This window comes from Ascaphus truei, chromosome 6, assembly GCF_040206685.1.
Source record: "Ascaphus truei isolate aAscTru1 chromosome 6, aAscTru1.hap1, whole genome shotgun sequence".
NCBI classification, from domain to species: domain Eukaryota; kingdom Metazoa; phylum Chordata; class Amphibia; order Anura; family Ascaphidae; genus Ascaphus; species Ascaphus truei.
The window spans coordinates 130,684,351-130,698,557 of NC_134488.1; the positions used below are offsets into that span (position 1 = coordinate 130,684,351).

Genomic DNA, 14,207 nt, shown 5'->3' on the forward strand with positions numbered 1-14,207 from the left:
CCCCACCTCCCTCCCCCACCATCCTCCCTCCACATCTTCCCCCCTCCTCCCCTCCTCCCTCCACATCTTCCCCCCTCCTCCCTCCACATCTTCCCCCTCCTCCCTCCCACTCTTCCCTCCTCCTCCCCTCCTCCCTCCACATCTTCCCCCCCTCCTCCCTCCACATCTTCCCCCTCCTCCCTCCTCCACATCTTCCCCCTCCTCCCCTCCACATCTTCCCCCCCTCCTCCCTCCACATCTTCCCCCCTCCTCCCTCCACATCTCCCCCTCCTCCCTCCACATCTTCCCCTCCTCCCTCTCCTCCACATCTTCCCCCTCCTCCTCCTCCCTCCACATCTTCCCCCTCCTCCCTCCTCCCTCCACATCTTCCCCCTCCTCCCTCCACATCTTCCCCCCTCCTCCCTCCACATCTTCCCCCCTCCTCCCTCCACATCTTCCCCCCTCCTCCCTCCACATCTTCCCCCCTCCTCCCTCCACATCTTCCCCCCTCCTCCCTCCACATCTTCCCCCTCCTCCTCCTCCTCCACATCTTCCCCTCCTCCTCCCTCCACATCTTCCCCCCTCCTCCCTCCACATCTTCCCCCCTCCTCCCTCCACATCTTCCCCCTCCTCCCTCCACATTTCCCCCTCCTCCCTCCACATCTTCCCCCCTTCTCCCTCCACATCTTCCCCCCTCCTCCCTCCACATCTTCCCCCTCCTCCCTCCACATCTTCCCCCCTCCTCCCTCCACATCTTCCCCCCTCCTCCCTCCACATCTTCCCTCCTCCTCCCTCTCCTCCACATCTTCCCCCTCCTCTTCCTCCCTCCACATCTTCCCCCCTCTCCCTCCTCCCTCCACATCTTCCCCCTCCTCCCTCCACATCTTCCCCCCTCCTCCCTCCACATCTTCCCCCCTCCTCCCTCCACATCTTCCCCCCTCCTCCCTCCACATCTTCCCCCCCCTCCTCCCTCCACATCTTCCCCCCTCCTCCCTCCACATCTTCCCCCCTCCTCCCTCTCCTCCCTCCACATCTTCCCCCCTCCTCCCTCCACATCTTCCCCCCTCCTCCCTCCACATATTCCCCCCTCCTCCCTCCACATCTTCCCCCCCTCCTCCCTCCACATCTTCCCCCCTCCTCCCTCCACATCTTCCCCCCTCCTCCCTCCTCCCTCCACATCTTCCCCCCTCCTCCCTCCTCCCTCCACATCTTCCCCCCTCCTCCCTCCTCCCTCCACATCTTCCCCCCTCCTCCCTCCTCCCTCCACATCTCCCCCCTCCTCCCTCCTCCCTCCACATCTTCCCCCCTCCTCCCTCCTCCCTCCACATCTTCCCCCCTCCTCCCTCCCTCCACATCTTCCCCCCTCCTCCTCCTCCCTCCACATCTTCCCCCCTCCTCCCTCCTCCCTCCACATCTTCCCCCCTCCTCCCTCCTCCTCCACATCTTCCCCCCTCCTCCCTCCTCCCTCCACATCTTCCCCCCTCCTCCCTCCTCCCTCCACATCTTCCCCCCTCCTCCTTCCTCCCTCCACATCTTCCCCCCTCCTCCCTCCACATCTTCCCCCCTCCTCCCTCCTCCCTCCACATCTTCCCCCCTCCTCCTCCTCCCTCCACATCTTCCCCCCTCCTCCCTCCACATCTTCCCCCTCCTCCCTCCTCCCTCCACATCTTCCCCCTCCTCCCTCCTCCCTCCACTTCTTCCCCCTCCTCCCTCCACATCTTCCCCCTCCTCCCTCCTCCCTCCACATCTTCCCCCCTCCTCCCTCCACATCTTCCCCCCTCCTCCCTCCACATCTTCCCCCCTCCTCCCTCCAAATCTTCCCCCCTCCTCCCTCCACATCTTCCCCCCTCCTCCCTCCACATCTTCCCCCCCCTCCTCCCTCCACATCTTCCCCCCTCCTCCCTCCTCCCTCCACATCTTCCCCCCTCCTCCCTCCACATCTTCCCCCTCCTCCCTCCTCCCTCCACATCTTCCCCCCTCCTCCCTCCTCCCTCCACATCTTCCCCCCTCCTCCCTCCTCCCTCCACATCTTCCCCCCTCCTCCTTCCTCCCTCCACATCTTCCCCCCTCCTCCCTCCACATCTTCCCCCCTCCTCCCTCCTCCCTCCACATCTTCCCCCCTCCTCCCTCCACATCTTCCCCCCTCCTCCCTCCTCCCTCCACATCTTCCCCCCTCCTCCCTCCTCCCTCCACTTCTTCCCCCTCCTCCCTCCACATCTTCCCCCCTCCTCCCTCCTCCCTCCACATCTTCCCCCCTCCTCCCTCCACATCTTCCCCCCTCCTCCCTCCACATCTTCCCCCCTCCTCCCTCCAAATCTTCCCCCCCTCCTCCCTCCACATCTTCCCCCCTCCTCCCTCCACATCTTCCCCCCCTCCTCCCTCCACATCTTCCCCCCTCCTCCCTCCTCCCTCCACATCTTCCCCCCTCCTCCCTCCACATCTTCCCCCCTCCTCCCTCCACATCTTCCCCCCCTCCTCCCTCCACATCTTCCCCCCTCCTCCCTCCTCCCTCCACATCTTCCCCCCTCCTCCCTCCACATCTTCCCCCCTCCTCCCTCCACATCTTCCCCCCTCCTCCCTCCACATATTTCCCCCCTCCTCCCTCCTCCCTCCACATCTTTCCCCCCTCCTCCCACCACATCTTCCCCCCTCCTCCCTCCACATCTTCCCCCCTCCTCCCTCCACATCTTCCCCCTCCTCCCTCCACATCTTTCACCCTCCTCCCTCCACATCTTTCCCCCTCCTCCCTCCACATCTTCCCCCCTCCTCCCTCCACATCTTCCCCCCTCCTCCCTCCACATCTTCCCCCCTCCTCCCTCCTCATCTTCCCCCCTCCTCCCTCCTCCTTCCACATCTTCCCCCCTCCTCCCTCCACATCTTCCCTCCTCCATCTTTCCCCCTCCTCCCTCCACATCTTCCCCCCTCCTCCCTCCACATCTTCCCCCCTCCTCCCTCCACATCTTCCCCCCCTCCCTCCTCCCTCCACATCTTCCCCCCTCCTCCCTCCTCCCTCCACATCTTCCCTCTCCTCCCTCCACATCTTCCCCCCTCCTCCCTCCACATCTTCCCCCCTCCTCCCTCCACATCTTCCCCCCTCCTCCTTCCACATCTTCCCCCCTCCTCCCTCCACATCTTCCCCCCTCCTCCCTCCACATTTTCCCCCTCCTCCCTCCTCCCTCCACATCTTCCCCCCTCCTCCCTCCTCCCTCCACATCTTCCCCCCCTCCTCCCTCCTCATCTTCCCCCCTCCTCCTTCCACATCTTCCCCCTCCTCCCTCCACATCTTCCCTCCTCCTCCCTCCACATCTTCCCCCCTCCTCCCTCCACATCTTCCCTCCTCCTCCCTCCTCCCTCCACATCTTCCCCCCTCCTCTTTCCTCCCTCCACATCTTCCCCCCTTCTCCCTCCTCCCTCCACATCTTCCCCCTTCTCCCTCCACATCTTCCCCCCTTCTCCCTCCACATCTTCCCCCCTCCTCCCTCCACATCTTCCCCCCTCCTCCCTCCACATCTTCCCCCCTCCTCCCTCCACATCTTCCCCCCTCCTCCCTCCACATCTTCCCCCCTCCTCCCTCCACATCTTCCCCCCTCCTCCCTCTCCTCCCTCCACATCTTCCCCCCTCCTCCCTCCACATCTTCCCCCCTCCTCCCTCCACATATTCCCCCCTCCTCCCTCCACATCTTCCCCCCTCCTCCCTCCACATCTTCCCCCCTCCTCCCTCCACATCTTCCCCCCTCCTCCCTCCACATCTTCCCCCCTCCTCCCTCCTCCCTCCACATCTTCCCCCCTCCTCCCTCCTCCCTCCACATCTTCCCCCCTCCTCCCTCCTCCCTCCACATCTTCCCCCCTCCTCCCTCCTCCCTCCACATCTTCCCCCCTCCTCCCTCCTCCCTCCACATCTCCCCCCCTCCTCCCTCCTCCCTCCACATCTTCCCCCCTCCTCCCTCCTCCCTCCACATCTTCCCCCCTCCTCCCTCCTCCCTCCACATCTTCCCCCCTCCTCCCTCCTCCCTCCACATCTTCCCCCCTCCTCCCTCCTCCCTCCACATCTTCCCCCCTCCTCCCTCCTCCCTCCACATCTTCCCCCCTCCTCCCTCCTCCCTCCACATCTTCCCCCCTCCTCCCTCCTCCCTCCACATCTTCCCCCCTCCTCCCTCCTCCCTCCACATCTTCCCCCCTCCTCCCTCCTCCCTCCACATCTTCCCCCCTCCTCCCTCCTCCCTCCACATCTTCCCCCCTCCTCCCTCCACATCTTCCCTCCTCCTCCCTCCTCCCTCCACATCTTCCCCCCTCCTCTTTCCTCCCTCCACATCTTCCCCCCTTCTCCCTCCTCCCTCCACATCTTCCCCCTTCTCCCTCCACATCTTCCCCCCTTCTCCCTCCACATCTTCCCCCCTCCTCCCTCCACATCTTCCCCCCTCCTCCCTCCACATCTTCCCCCCTCCTCCCTCCACATCTTCCCCCCTCCTCCCTCCACATCTTCCCCCCTCCTCCCTCCACATCTTCCCCCCTCCTCCCTCTCCTCCCTCCACATCTTCCCCCCTCCTCCCTCCACATCTTCCCCCCTCCTCCCTCCACATATTCCCCCCTCCTCCCTCCACATCTTCCCCCCTCCTCCCTCCACATCTTCCCCCCTCCTCCCTCCACATCTTCCCCCCTCCTCCCTCCACATCTTCCCCCCTCCTCCCTCCTCCCTCCACATCTTCCCCCCTCCTCCCTCCTCCCTCCACATCTTCCCCCCTCCTCCCTCCTCCCTCCACATCTTCCCCCCTCCTCCCTCCTCCCTCCACATCTTCCCCCCTCCTCCCTCCTCCCTCCACATCTCCCCCCCTCCTCCCTCCTCCCTCCACATCTTCCCCCCTCCTCCCTCCTCCCTCCACATCTTCCCCCCTCCTCCCTCCTCCCTCCACATCTTCCCCCCTCCTCCCTCCTCCTCCCTCCCTCCACATCTTCCCCCCTCCTCCCTCCTCCCTCCACATCTTCCCCCCTCCTCCCTCCTCCCTCCACATCTTCCCCCCTCCTCCCTCCTCCCTCCACATCTTCCCCCCTCCTCCCTCCTCCCTCCACATCTTCCCCCCTCCTCCCTCCTCCCTCCACATCTTCCCCCCTCCTCCCTCCTCCCTCCACATCTTCCCCCCTCCTCCCTCCTCCCTCCACATCTTCCCCCCTCCTCCCTCCTCCCTCCACATCTTCCCCCCTCCTGCCGATCCGACATTGGACCGCAAGTGGCAAAATATTCCGACATTGGACCGGAAAGGGTTAAGAGTGGGCTGTAATAGCACGGGACTATATACATTTCTTGATACTTGCTTCCATGTATCCACCTCTGTTCATTACTGCTCATTAGGGCTACGTTCTTTTCAGTAGCATACACTACTCCTTCCCAGTATATGATACCACATGTATTGCCATTTGTATCCATCTGCAATTGTTACTTTCCACCAGGGTTTACTACGTAGCATACGTGCATTGGTTTTGCTAACATTCTAACATATGTATTTACATCTTCCCTGATCTGAGGTGTACCCTTTCCTCAATTTTTACCGGTTTGACAGACATCCCAGTTTTAAGGAGAGGTTTTACATTGACCCCTCCGGGACCTTAAGGATTTTCTGTGAGGTTTAACTGTGAGGTTACTGTACCCTGTGTACCCAATTTTTTATCACTTTTGTCTGGTTTGTCATACCTTTGATTGCATATTTAATACATTTTGTATTTTCTTTATCCACCCTGAGTGCCCCACTATGGAGTTTCTGTGAATCTTATCTCTTAAGATTTGCTTTCCTTTCTAGTTCTATATTGTGTACTCTGGGGAGCACCACCTGTATTTTATAGGTTTGGGTGTGGTTTTGTTATCAATTTGGTAGGAGTGCTACCTTCAGCCCCCCTGTTCTCATTTACAGCCTGACCTCTCCCTATGCAGTAAGAGTGTGTTGGGATAGGGATCCAGGACTGAAATAATAAATGGCACTGTATGCACACAAGGGAATAGGTTTAGCAACAGAACATACTAAAGTCTTCCAGCTACAAAACTGATGCAAAAACAGCCACAGGTTTATAATAATAATAATAATACAAAAAAAATTAAAAAAAAGATTTTTTATAGTCCATACATTTCCTTTAGCATAATTACACAAGTTCTGTAGCTGGAAGACTTTGATAATGAATGACGTGTGTTTGGGTAATTCGATATAACAGGTTGTGCTGCTTCTCGGGTTTGAGGATAACAATTGAGATGTTTTTAATGGAAGTACTAAAATATTAGAAAGTACAGCAGAGTAATAATTTTGAGCAGATGTGCTATATTGGTCTGTAACTCACTTTGTATAATGATAGTAATGGAGCTGTTCGAGGTTCCATATGGATTCTCTGCCTGACACCTGAATTCTTCCAGACGCTTCACTGACCCATTTATCACATTCAATTGCAGTTTATTCCCGACCAGTTGCGCATTTGTAATGTTTTCATTTCCTTTCATCCACTGTAGTTTGGCGGGTGGGACACTGTCACAGGAGCAGAGCAGAGACACAGAGGAGCCTTCCAAGACACTCAGAAATGTGTCCATTCCCATCCTCTGTAATGTTTCTGTTGGGATAGAAATAACACATCACAGAATGTGAGGAGAAATGTTAAAGTGAAAGAGATTCTTAGTAACATATTAACATAGCACTTGAGGTTCTAAAAATATAATTGACATTGGTACTTTATGTATATAGTACTACAGGTTTTGTTTAAACCCCACAATTATTCTCCCCTTCTCGAGAAAAAATCAATTATTCCTTTTTTTTTTTTTCTAACTTCAATTGGCAGTGAAGGCTTTTTACACTAATTCTCAATGCAGGACTAGTGTGCCATGTTCATGCGTGTGGAGCTAGGAAATGAAATTTCTCAGCCAATAGCCAAAGCATGAAACTTTCTGTGTCTTTCTGTGTGAATTTCCTATGGCCTGGGGGAGATGTTGATAGCGAGTAGCATGCCTTCAGCTGGGCTTTGTGGGAGGTGCAACTCAATTGCTCTCTCTTGGTGTACTGCACGGATGAGCATGAAGGATTATAAAAAAACAGTTACAACAGTTTGATAAATTAACAGAAGTTACTGTATCCCTGCCAGAGACCGTGTGTGTGTGGAATATTTCTGTAAACAGTATAAATAGCAGACCAAGCCTACCAATGTTTGGGAATATTGGTATTGAATAAAAGTTAAAAAATAACATTATTACATTTTTTTTCCCGGGGTTTCTTACCCGGCATAAATAGCCTATGCTATGTCTAAGTATACTGCAATACGCAACATAATTGAGAAATAAAAAGGTGGTGATTTAAAACATGTAAAATTTGTTTAAATATGAAATCTATGCATCACATAAGGTTTTGTTTAAACCCCAGAATTATTCTCTCCTCGAGAGAAAAAAATGATTACTTTTTTTTTTTTTGGACTTCAATGTCCTATTGGCAGTGAGGTGACTCAGCGAAGTCCCATGGAATTAAAACTGTGCAGTACTTAACTTGCAGCTAATAAGCATGTTGTGAAGTGAAGTCTTGTTGTCAACTATCTATCTTTGTATACTTACTGCAAGGATGAATGGGAAGGATAAAAAAAAAAAAAAACTGTTTGCAAAGTGAATTCAAGTTTTCACTGCCCGAGACCCTGTCTGTGTATAATCTTTCTGTATTTCTGTATACTGAAGGTTCATAAATTTAGTATACAGTACAGTATGTAGAATAGAAAACCAAAAAAAATCAAATAATTAAATAAAAACATGTTTTTTTGACAAGTTCAGTGTCCCATTATTTTTTATACACCTCATTAACCAGGAAGTGGAATAAAAGCATGAAACATTTTGGTGTGAAATTTTATTTCAGGTTATGACATAAATGTATCGATCAGATCTAGTACATTATGTGTTGTCCAAAACAAAAGTGTCAAACATTTTTTAAATCGTGAAGCTGGTAATACTGTATAAAATTAACAAAGGCAAAGTTTAAAAAAATAGCGATTTTAGAGCTCCATCAAACATCATCCTTATCATCTTTTAACGGTCGGTTTCAAACTTTCATTTCTGAAAAAATAATAATTATGCTTTAAGTACCGTATACAGGTAGTGCCCATGCGTCAATTCACGCTCTATGTGCATGCGTACAAGCATTGACGTGCTATGGCAGGCATATAGATACTGTATACAGTAGTAATGTATGCGTGTCATTGGGAATTAAAGTTACTACTGTATAGTACACTATATTTACCTTCATTATAAACCTTGCCAACCGGGTAGAGATGACCCATGTCAGGGGTGTATTGTGTGTAGCAGCTGGGGTCACTCATGTAGTAGGCATGAAAACTGACAGGTGCCTGCTGAAGCTGGTAATCAGAGAGGGCCAGGTAGCAAGGATTGAGGTTCACCAGATTTTCAGTGACGGTCGGCCCGTTATTGCAATAGTATTGGTAACCCGGTGGTGGCACATTGCATGCTCAGGAAGTACAAATCTTACATGGATTAAACCTGACATTTCTCCTTTTAAAGTCACCATAATCAAACATACCGGCAAAATCTGGGAGCACTGACCAACAACCTCTGGTTCTTCCCGGAGGGGCTGTGCGAATAAAGCAATCATTAAAGTTTGTCTTCTCGAATTTTTCCATCCACAATGGTTCAGTAAAAATTTGAAGAAATCATATTTGTCAATGATATAGCCATATAGCTCTGCTAATGTCGCCTTCTGATTCGTTCCAGCATTAATTGCAGAAAATATTAAATATGCATAACTGCAGTTGGGTATATTATAAGGACTTGACATGCTGTTCAGTGTATGTCCATTCAGCAATTGCACAGCAATGTAAAATAATGTCCACAACATTCTGTTTTGATATTTTAATGTAAAACGCATACATTTGAAAACGTCTTCAGTGACCAAGGTCAATTAACAATGGATCACTGTAATGGGCACTGTTTTTATCTGGGGTTTTTTAAACACCTGCACATTGACTACCGACTATCCACTGTATAGTCTATGCAAAGAGATTCAGTTTTGCCATCTGGTGGAAACGTGCACAACTGCAACAACACAAATCAGAACCCAGGTAATCACCTACGGTAAACAAAGGTGTGATTGGCAGACTTCACGGGACGATGATGTAGTGAATGCTGCATGGCATATAGCAGACGTCACTGAGACTAGTAAGAGAAATGGTCGGATAACGGTCGCTGCATATGTAGCTGGACCACCAGCTGATTAATCAGACCTCCTGAATGAACAGGGGTTTATAAGGCAGGCAGAGAGCTGCCGCAAGAGAGTGACTTGCTGAGCGGATTACTTGGAGACCCTGGGAGGCATTCCAAAGCAACTGGCAGATAAGGACTTCATATTTTCATTTGACATTTGCATAGTATAGATTTATCTGGAAGTAGGCCACTGTAGCTACCCAGGTGGATAGCTAGGGACCTACTGTGTAGTTATTCTCCCAAGTGGAGTAGGGTTTTATTTTATTATTTTGTTTTCCTTAAAGGGACAGAATGCCAATTCTTTTGTTGTTTTGTGGATAATAAACCACTGCAGTCACAGCCTAACCCATTGTTGGGACTCTTACTGACTCCACCATGAGACCATCCTGCCACAGGTGATGGTAGATATGGGATGCTACTCCTCTAGGGGTCAGTAGATGGAAATGCGTTAAGGCCATGAACCCAGGCCGAAAAACAAATAAAAAAAATTACTGACAATTACTTAAATTACTGATAAGGGTGAAAATGTTTTTTTTTTTTTAAATGACCGACTGGAACTGTTTGTTTTGCAATGTACGTAACCAGGTGAAACAATTCCCCATCTGGAAAGGGCATCCCTATGTGGCCCTGGAAACTGAGCAGTACCAGCTATGTGTGTGGTGTAAGGATCCAGGCCACCCCAAAACGCATACTTTCAGTTCCACTGATAACCTGGACATTTCTAAGGTAAAGAAAAGAGTTTTTCCAGTTGTAGCAGAAGTTCCAGAAATGTTTGATCCCACGTGGTCAGGAAAATGGAGGAAAGAAAGGAGCCAAGATGTGCTGCCACCAAGAGCAACTGGCATAGTCGTCACGGGAATCACAGCAATCAAAAAGGAGGAGCAAAGGAAAGGTGAATCCTTTAACCAAGCAAAATGTGTACTCCTGCACTCCCATCTCCCAGGTATAATTATAATAACCTCCTGAAACAATTAGACAAGGGGCGAGAAGCTAATACCGAGACACAGAAGTGTCTACTCAGCTTTTCGTAAGTATGCAGCTTTGGAGAAAACAGCTGGGTTCAGTGAAGAATGTCTATCAGAAGGTCCTGAGTGATACAGAGACAGTAAAAATAGAGAACAGAAACCTGAAGGAAGGGGTTTCACATGACTGACCTCGAGACGACAAAGGCTACTGTGACCGCCATGGACAGAAAGCCGAGCAAGTCGGACAAAACGTGTGCTGTCTGGAAACAGTACTATGAAATGTCCCAGAAAGATGTTCACAATCTCATCATAGAGCTGGAAGTCTCTCAAGCAGAGCATACTGTATACTGCAGAGCCAGTGTGGCGGGAGGCAGTAACCAGGCTCTCAAATAAATGTCAAGCCCGTTTAGGTTACCCCTAATCCGTGTATAAGGGTCCAAGAGAGTTAGCTCTTGGGCCCAGGAACAATGTACCATTCTGTTATACTTTATGTAATAAAAGTATTTTTTGTGTTTTTGCCTTTCCGGCTGTGCCAGCGAGCAGGGATTGCCAGGGGATGAGTTTTAAGGGGGGTGTTGCAGGGGAACCGTTAACAGAATGTGCCTAGGAGGTTGGGGTCCAGAGTTGTCGGTTCCCCTATAAATGTACCCGGGAATCATGCCTGATTCTTGGATACATGTAGGCACATTGTCCCGGCAATACCTCCCATTGAAAACGCGACTCACCACTAGAGTACCCTGCTTCAGCACAGCCCAGAAAGAAGAATGAGGCACAGGGATAACACATGTATTCCTGTGGATGAGAGAATCCTTAGGTTAAGGTGGGTAACCCAGCTAGTGCCATGGTGACCCACAACCAGTATGGGGTTTGTGAGTGCCCCAACCGTATAAAAGGTTGAGGGGGCCCTCAGAGTCCACACTGAGTCCAAGAGAAAGTGTGTGGGGAATAAGGTATATAGGAATAAAACTAAATTTTTCCATTTCTGTCCCCTGTTCCCCAAGACTCAGAAGTGTAGTAAAATATACTTTAATAATGTAATATGCTTTTTACATTCGGAACCGATGTCCAAACAGGCTGCCTGAGCTAACCCAAAGGCGCTGGTAAGTCTGCTGGACATCGGAGTTCTAAGCAGCCAGAGGATGCCCAGATGTGTGAATAGCATTTGGTCAGCGGAGAAAGGCGGAGTATCAGGTCCGGAGATCAATCGCATTCCTCTGGAATGCTACTTATTCTGCCAGACCTGGTGGAGCCTACTCAGCGGGTGGCATTGAGATAGCCAGGGAGAGAGGTGGAAGGCTTGCGCATGTCTTTTGGCTATTTTAGATTTCCTGCTGACCCGGCTTTTCTAGCTCTGATGTGAATGAAACTCAGAATACTATAAGAATCGATGAGCCATTCAGATTCATGGTCTCCGGTAGTAAGAACGCGGACAGGCTTTTCAAAGTAAGTTCTGTGTGAATAGCAGAGCAACCGGCTTCGATTTCAAGCCTGAAAAGCCTGCCCGTCAGAGTCTAAGTCCAGCTTTTTGGGGCCAAGTTCTCAGAAATGATCGTAGCGGACATGGCTGGGATTTTATGCCGATTTGGGATCCAGGAGATTTGGACTAATTCGTGGTCAGGAGGGACCAAGTTCTCAGAAGAGAACGTAGCGGTGGCGTATGGAATTTTATGTCGATTTGGGTTCCAGGAGATTCTGGGCTAAGTCCCAGTCAGAGTAAAACACTCCCATATAGTTCCCTGCACCTAGAAAGTTTAGTTTTTGACCCCAGTCCCAAAGTAAGTGTGTCTTTTTGTCTGTATTTTGTATATCATTGTGTGTAAGCGAATTTATACCGGATAAATGACAATTTATTTCATTACCTTGTTTTGCTCAATGAATGATCCCGGTAAAAAGGTGTAAATAACCTGGTCTCTCGTGACAGCCTGCGTACGCATCTACAGGAGGCCAAGGAGAAACAGGCGAATGCAGAGGCGAAGCAGCGAGTTCTATGGGACATAACAAATGCTACAGTAGCGTATGAGTACCCAGTATGTCCTCGCAGAGCAGCATAAGGAGCTGAAGGCCACGCTGAGCATCACCAGAGCCACTCTGGAGAAGCTTAGGGGCCAGGTGACTGTATGAGAGGGAGCACAAGAAGGTACATAAACTGGAGCAAGAGCTGGTGGAGCAAAGAGGCTGCTCAATCCCCAACAATCAGTTAACCCTGGAGAAAGAAGTGTGGAAAATGCAAGCCGCAGCGAGCATGGCAACAAAATCTGAAGAGCTCCAAAATATGATGGAGGCATGGTTGCAAACTCAGAGCAAACACCGGGAAGAGGTGGAGGCTCTAAGAAGGGAACTACAAAATTAATCTGAATCTTTTAGAAAGAAAATGGAACAAGCTCTGATGTCGACTACACACTACCATGTAGGGAGGATGCTGTTCTGCCGCTGGTGGCTATCGGCCGAGACCGCCCTAAGGTTATGGGGACACTGGGACTTTCTTCTTCCTTCCTTTTAAAAGAAGGGACCCAGGATATTGTGGTGCCGGTCCAACCCCCTGTTAAACCCCCTGTTGATGCCCCAGTGCCCTGGTTGTAGGTCCTTGGGTTAACCGGGGAGCATAGACCCCTGTCACGTCCGCCACCATCCCCCAGGATGTCCATGGATCTCCAGTGTCTGGTTTTGAGTACTGTAATGTGTCAGCCTGTGGTTGGAGGTGAAGGGTTAGACTGGTGGGATCCTACAGTATGTTTCAGGGGTACGTGCCTCATATGGGGAAAACTTGATTTATATTCGTACAACCAGGTAGATCATTGGTGGGAAGAAGGGGAATACACCCCCGAACAAGCTGCAGAAATTGTGCACCAGCATAGTAGCTACTCAGTGACCATGCCTGATAAGGAGGGTAAACTTGTCCGGAAGCCCGACCCTGATCACTACTATTGATACAGCAGGGGCGGTACTGCAATTTGTGAAGGGAGATACTGCATATTGAGTCGGGAGGTATTTACAGCAGGAACGGTAAGTTTCGGAAGTAAGGTAAGGGCGAAAGTTTCTCTTGGTTAAAAGGAACCAGTTATGACGCCATTGTATTGTAATGTATTGTATTCCATGTGTTTTATAATTCTGTCGGCCAGCACAATTATTGATATTGATATTATTGATATTGCATAATTATGCTCCTCATGCGGGGTCGTGAGGAGAATTTTCACCAGTGGGAGGATGTAGCCAAGTGCCCCTGGCTATAGCCTTCTACTGGCCTCAACACTATAAGTCCTGATAGGAACAGGCAGTGTTGGGGTTAAACTCCTGCGCAGGGCCTAGCTTGCAGTTGCAGCCTGGATAGGTACTATGTTGCCATATCCAGGGTCAGGCCTAAACTGGCAGTTGGAGTGTCATACCTGGGGAGGGTACTGACTGGGTCACATGTATATGGTGGGATGCCCGTCAGTACCTGGACATGCCCTGTTATGGGCGGGGTTACAATCCTTTCCCTCCAGGTATAAAAGTTGACCAAATTGAGAGAGGTTATGGTACAGTGTGATACCCTTTTCCCTACAAGAGGGTAAAGGAGATTTGGATGGGCCCTCGGGGCCCCAAGCCCCTGGGGCCTACTCCAGGGACTGAGATATGCCATGCTGCTATGCAATAAACCTGCAGTTGGACCAACTATGATGTGTGATTATTGGGAAGGAGTATTGCCTGTGGGGACCATACTGCTTTCAGCAGGGTCCTCCTGGGATGGAGGCGCTGCACTGTGAGAGATGGAAAAAGTCTGCCCTGTTGCTGCTCCCAAACACCAACCGCGGAGCAACTCAGACCTCCTGAACCAAGCAGGTGAGCGACAGCACCGGGGAAACATCCATATAGTGGCCAGATCTTCCATGGCAGGGGGGAACAGGTGCTACACAAGCATTTGGAAAGTACCGTAAAGCTTAAGAACCAGGAATATGAATATCACATTGTTAGAATAGTAAAGCTGGCTGGTAATATAAAAAGTAAAAAAATGGAAGTTTAAAATATATAGTGGTTTTCGACTTCCATCAACATCATCTTCTGGC

At 51.0% G+C, this 14,207-nt stretch overlaps 1 protein-coding gene across 8 annotated transcripts in view; it reads right to left on the minus strand.

Moving 5' to 3' along the window:
* LOC142497909 (sialic acid-binding Ig-like lectin 16) overlaps window positions 1–14,207 on the minus strand; it is a 242,733-nt gene that overhangs the window by 46,604 nt on the left and 181,922 nt on the right. For all 8 annotated transcript variants that reach the window (XR_012802350.1, XM_075606330.1, XM_075606331.1 and 5 more), the window contains one exon: window positions 6,301–6,564. Coding sequence is in view for 7 of the 8 variants with exons in the window: in XM_075606330.1 (XP_075462445.1) it covers window positions 6,301–6,564 (264 nt within the window). In the remaining variant the exon portion in view is untranslated. The remainder of the gene's footprint in view (window positions 1–6,300; window positions 6,565–14,207) is intronic.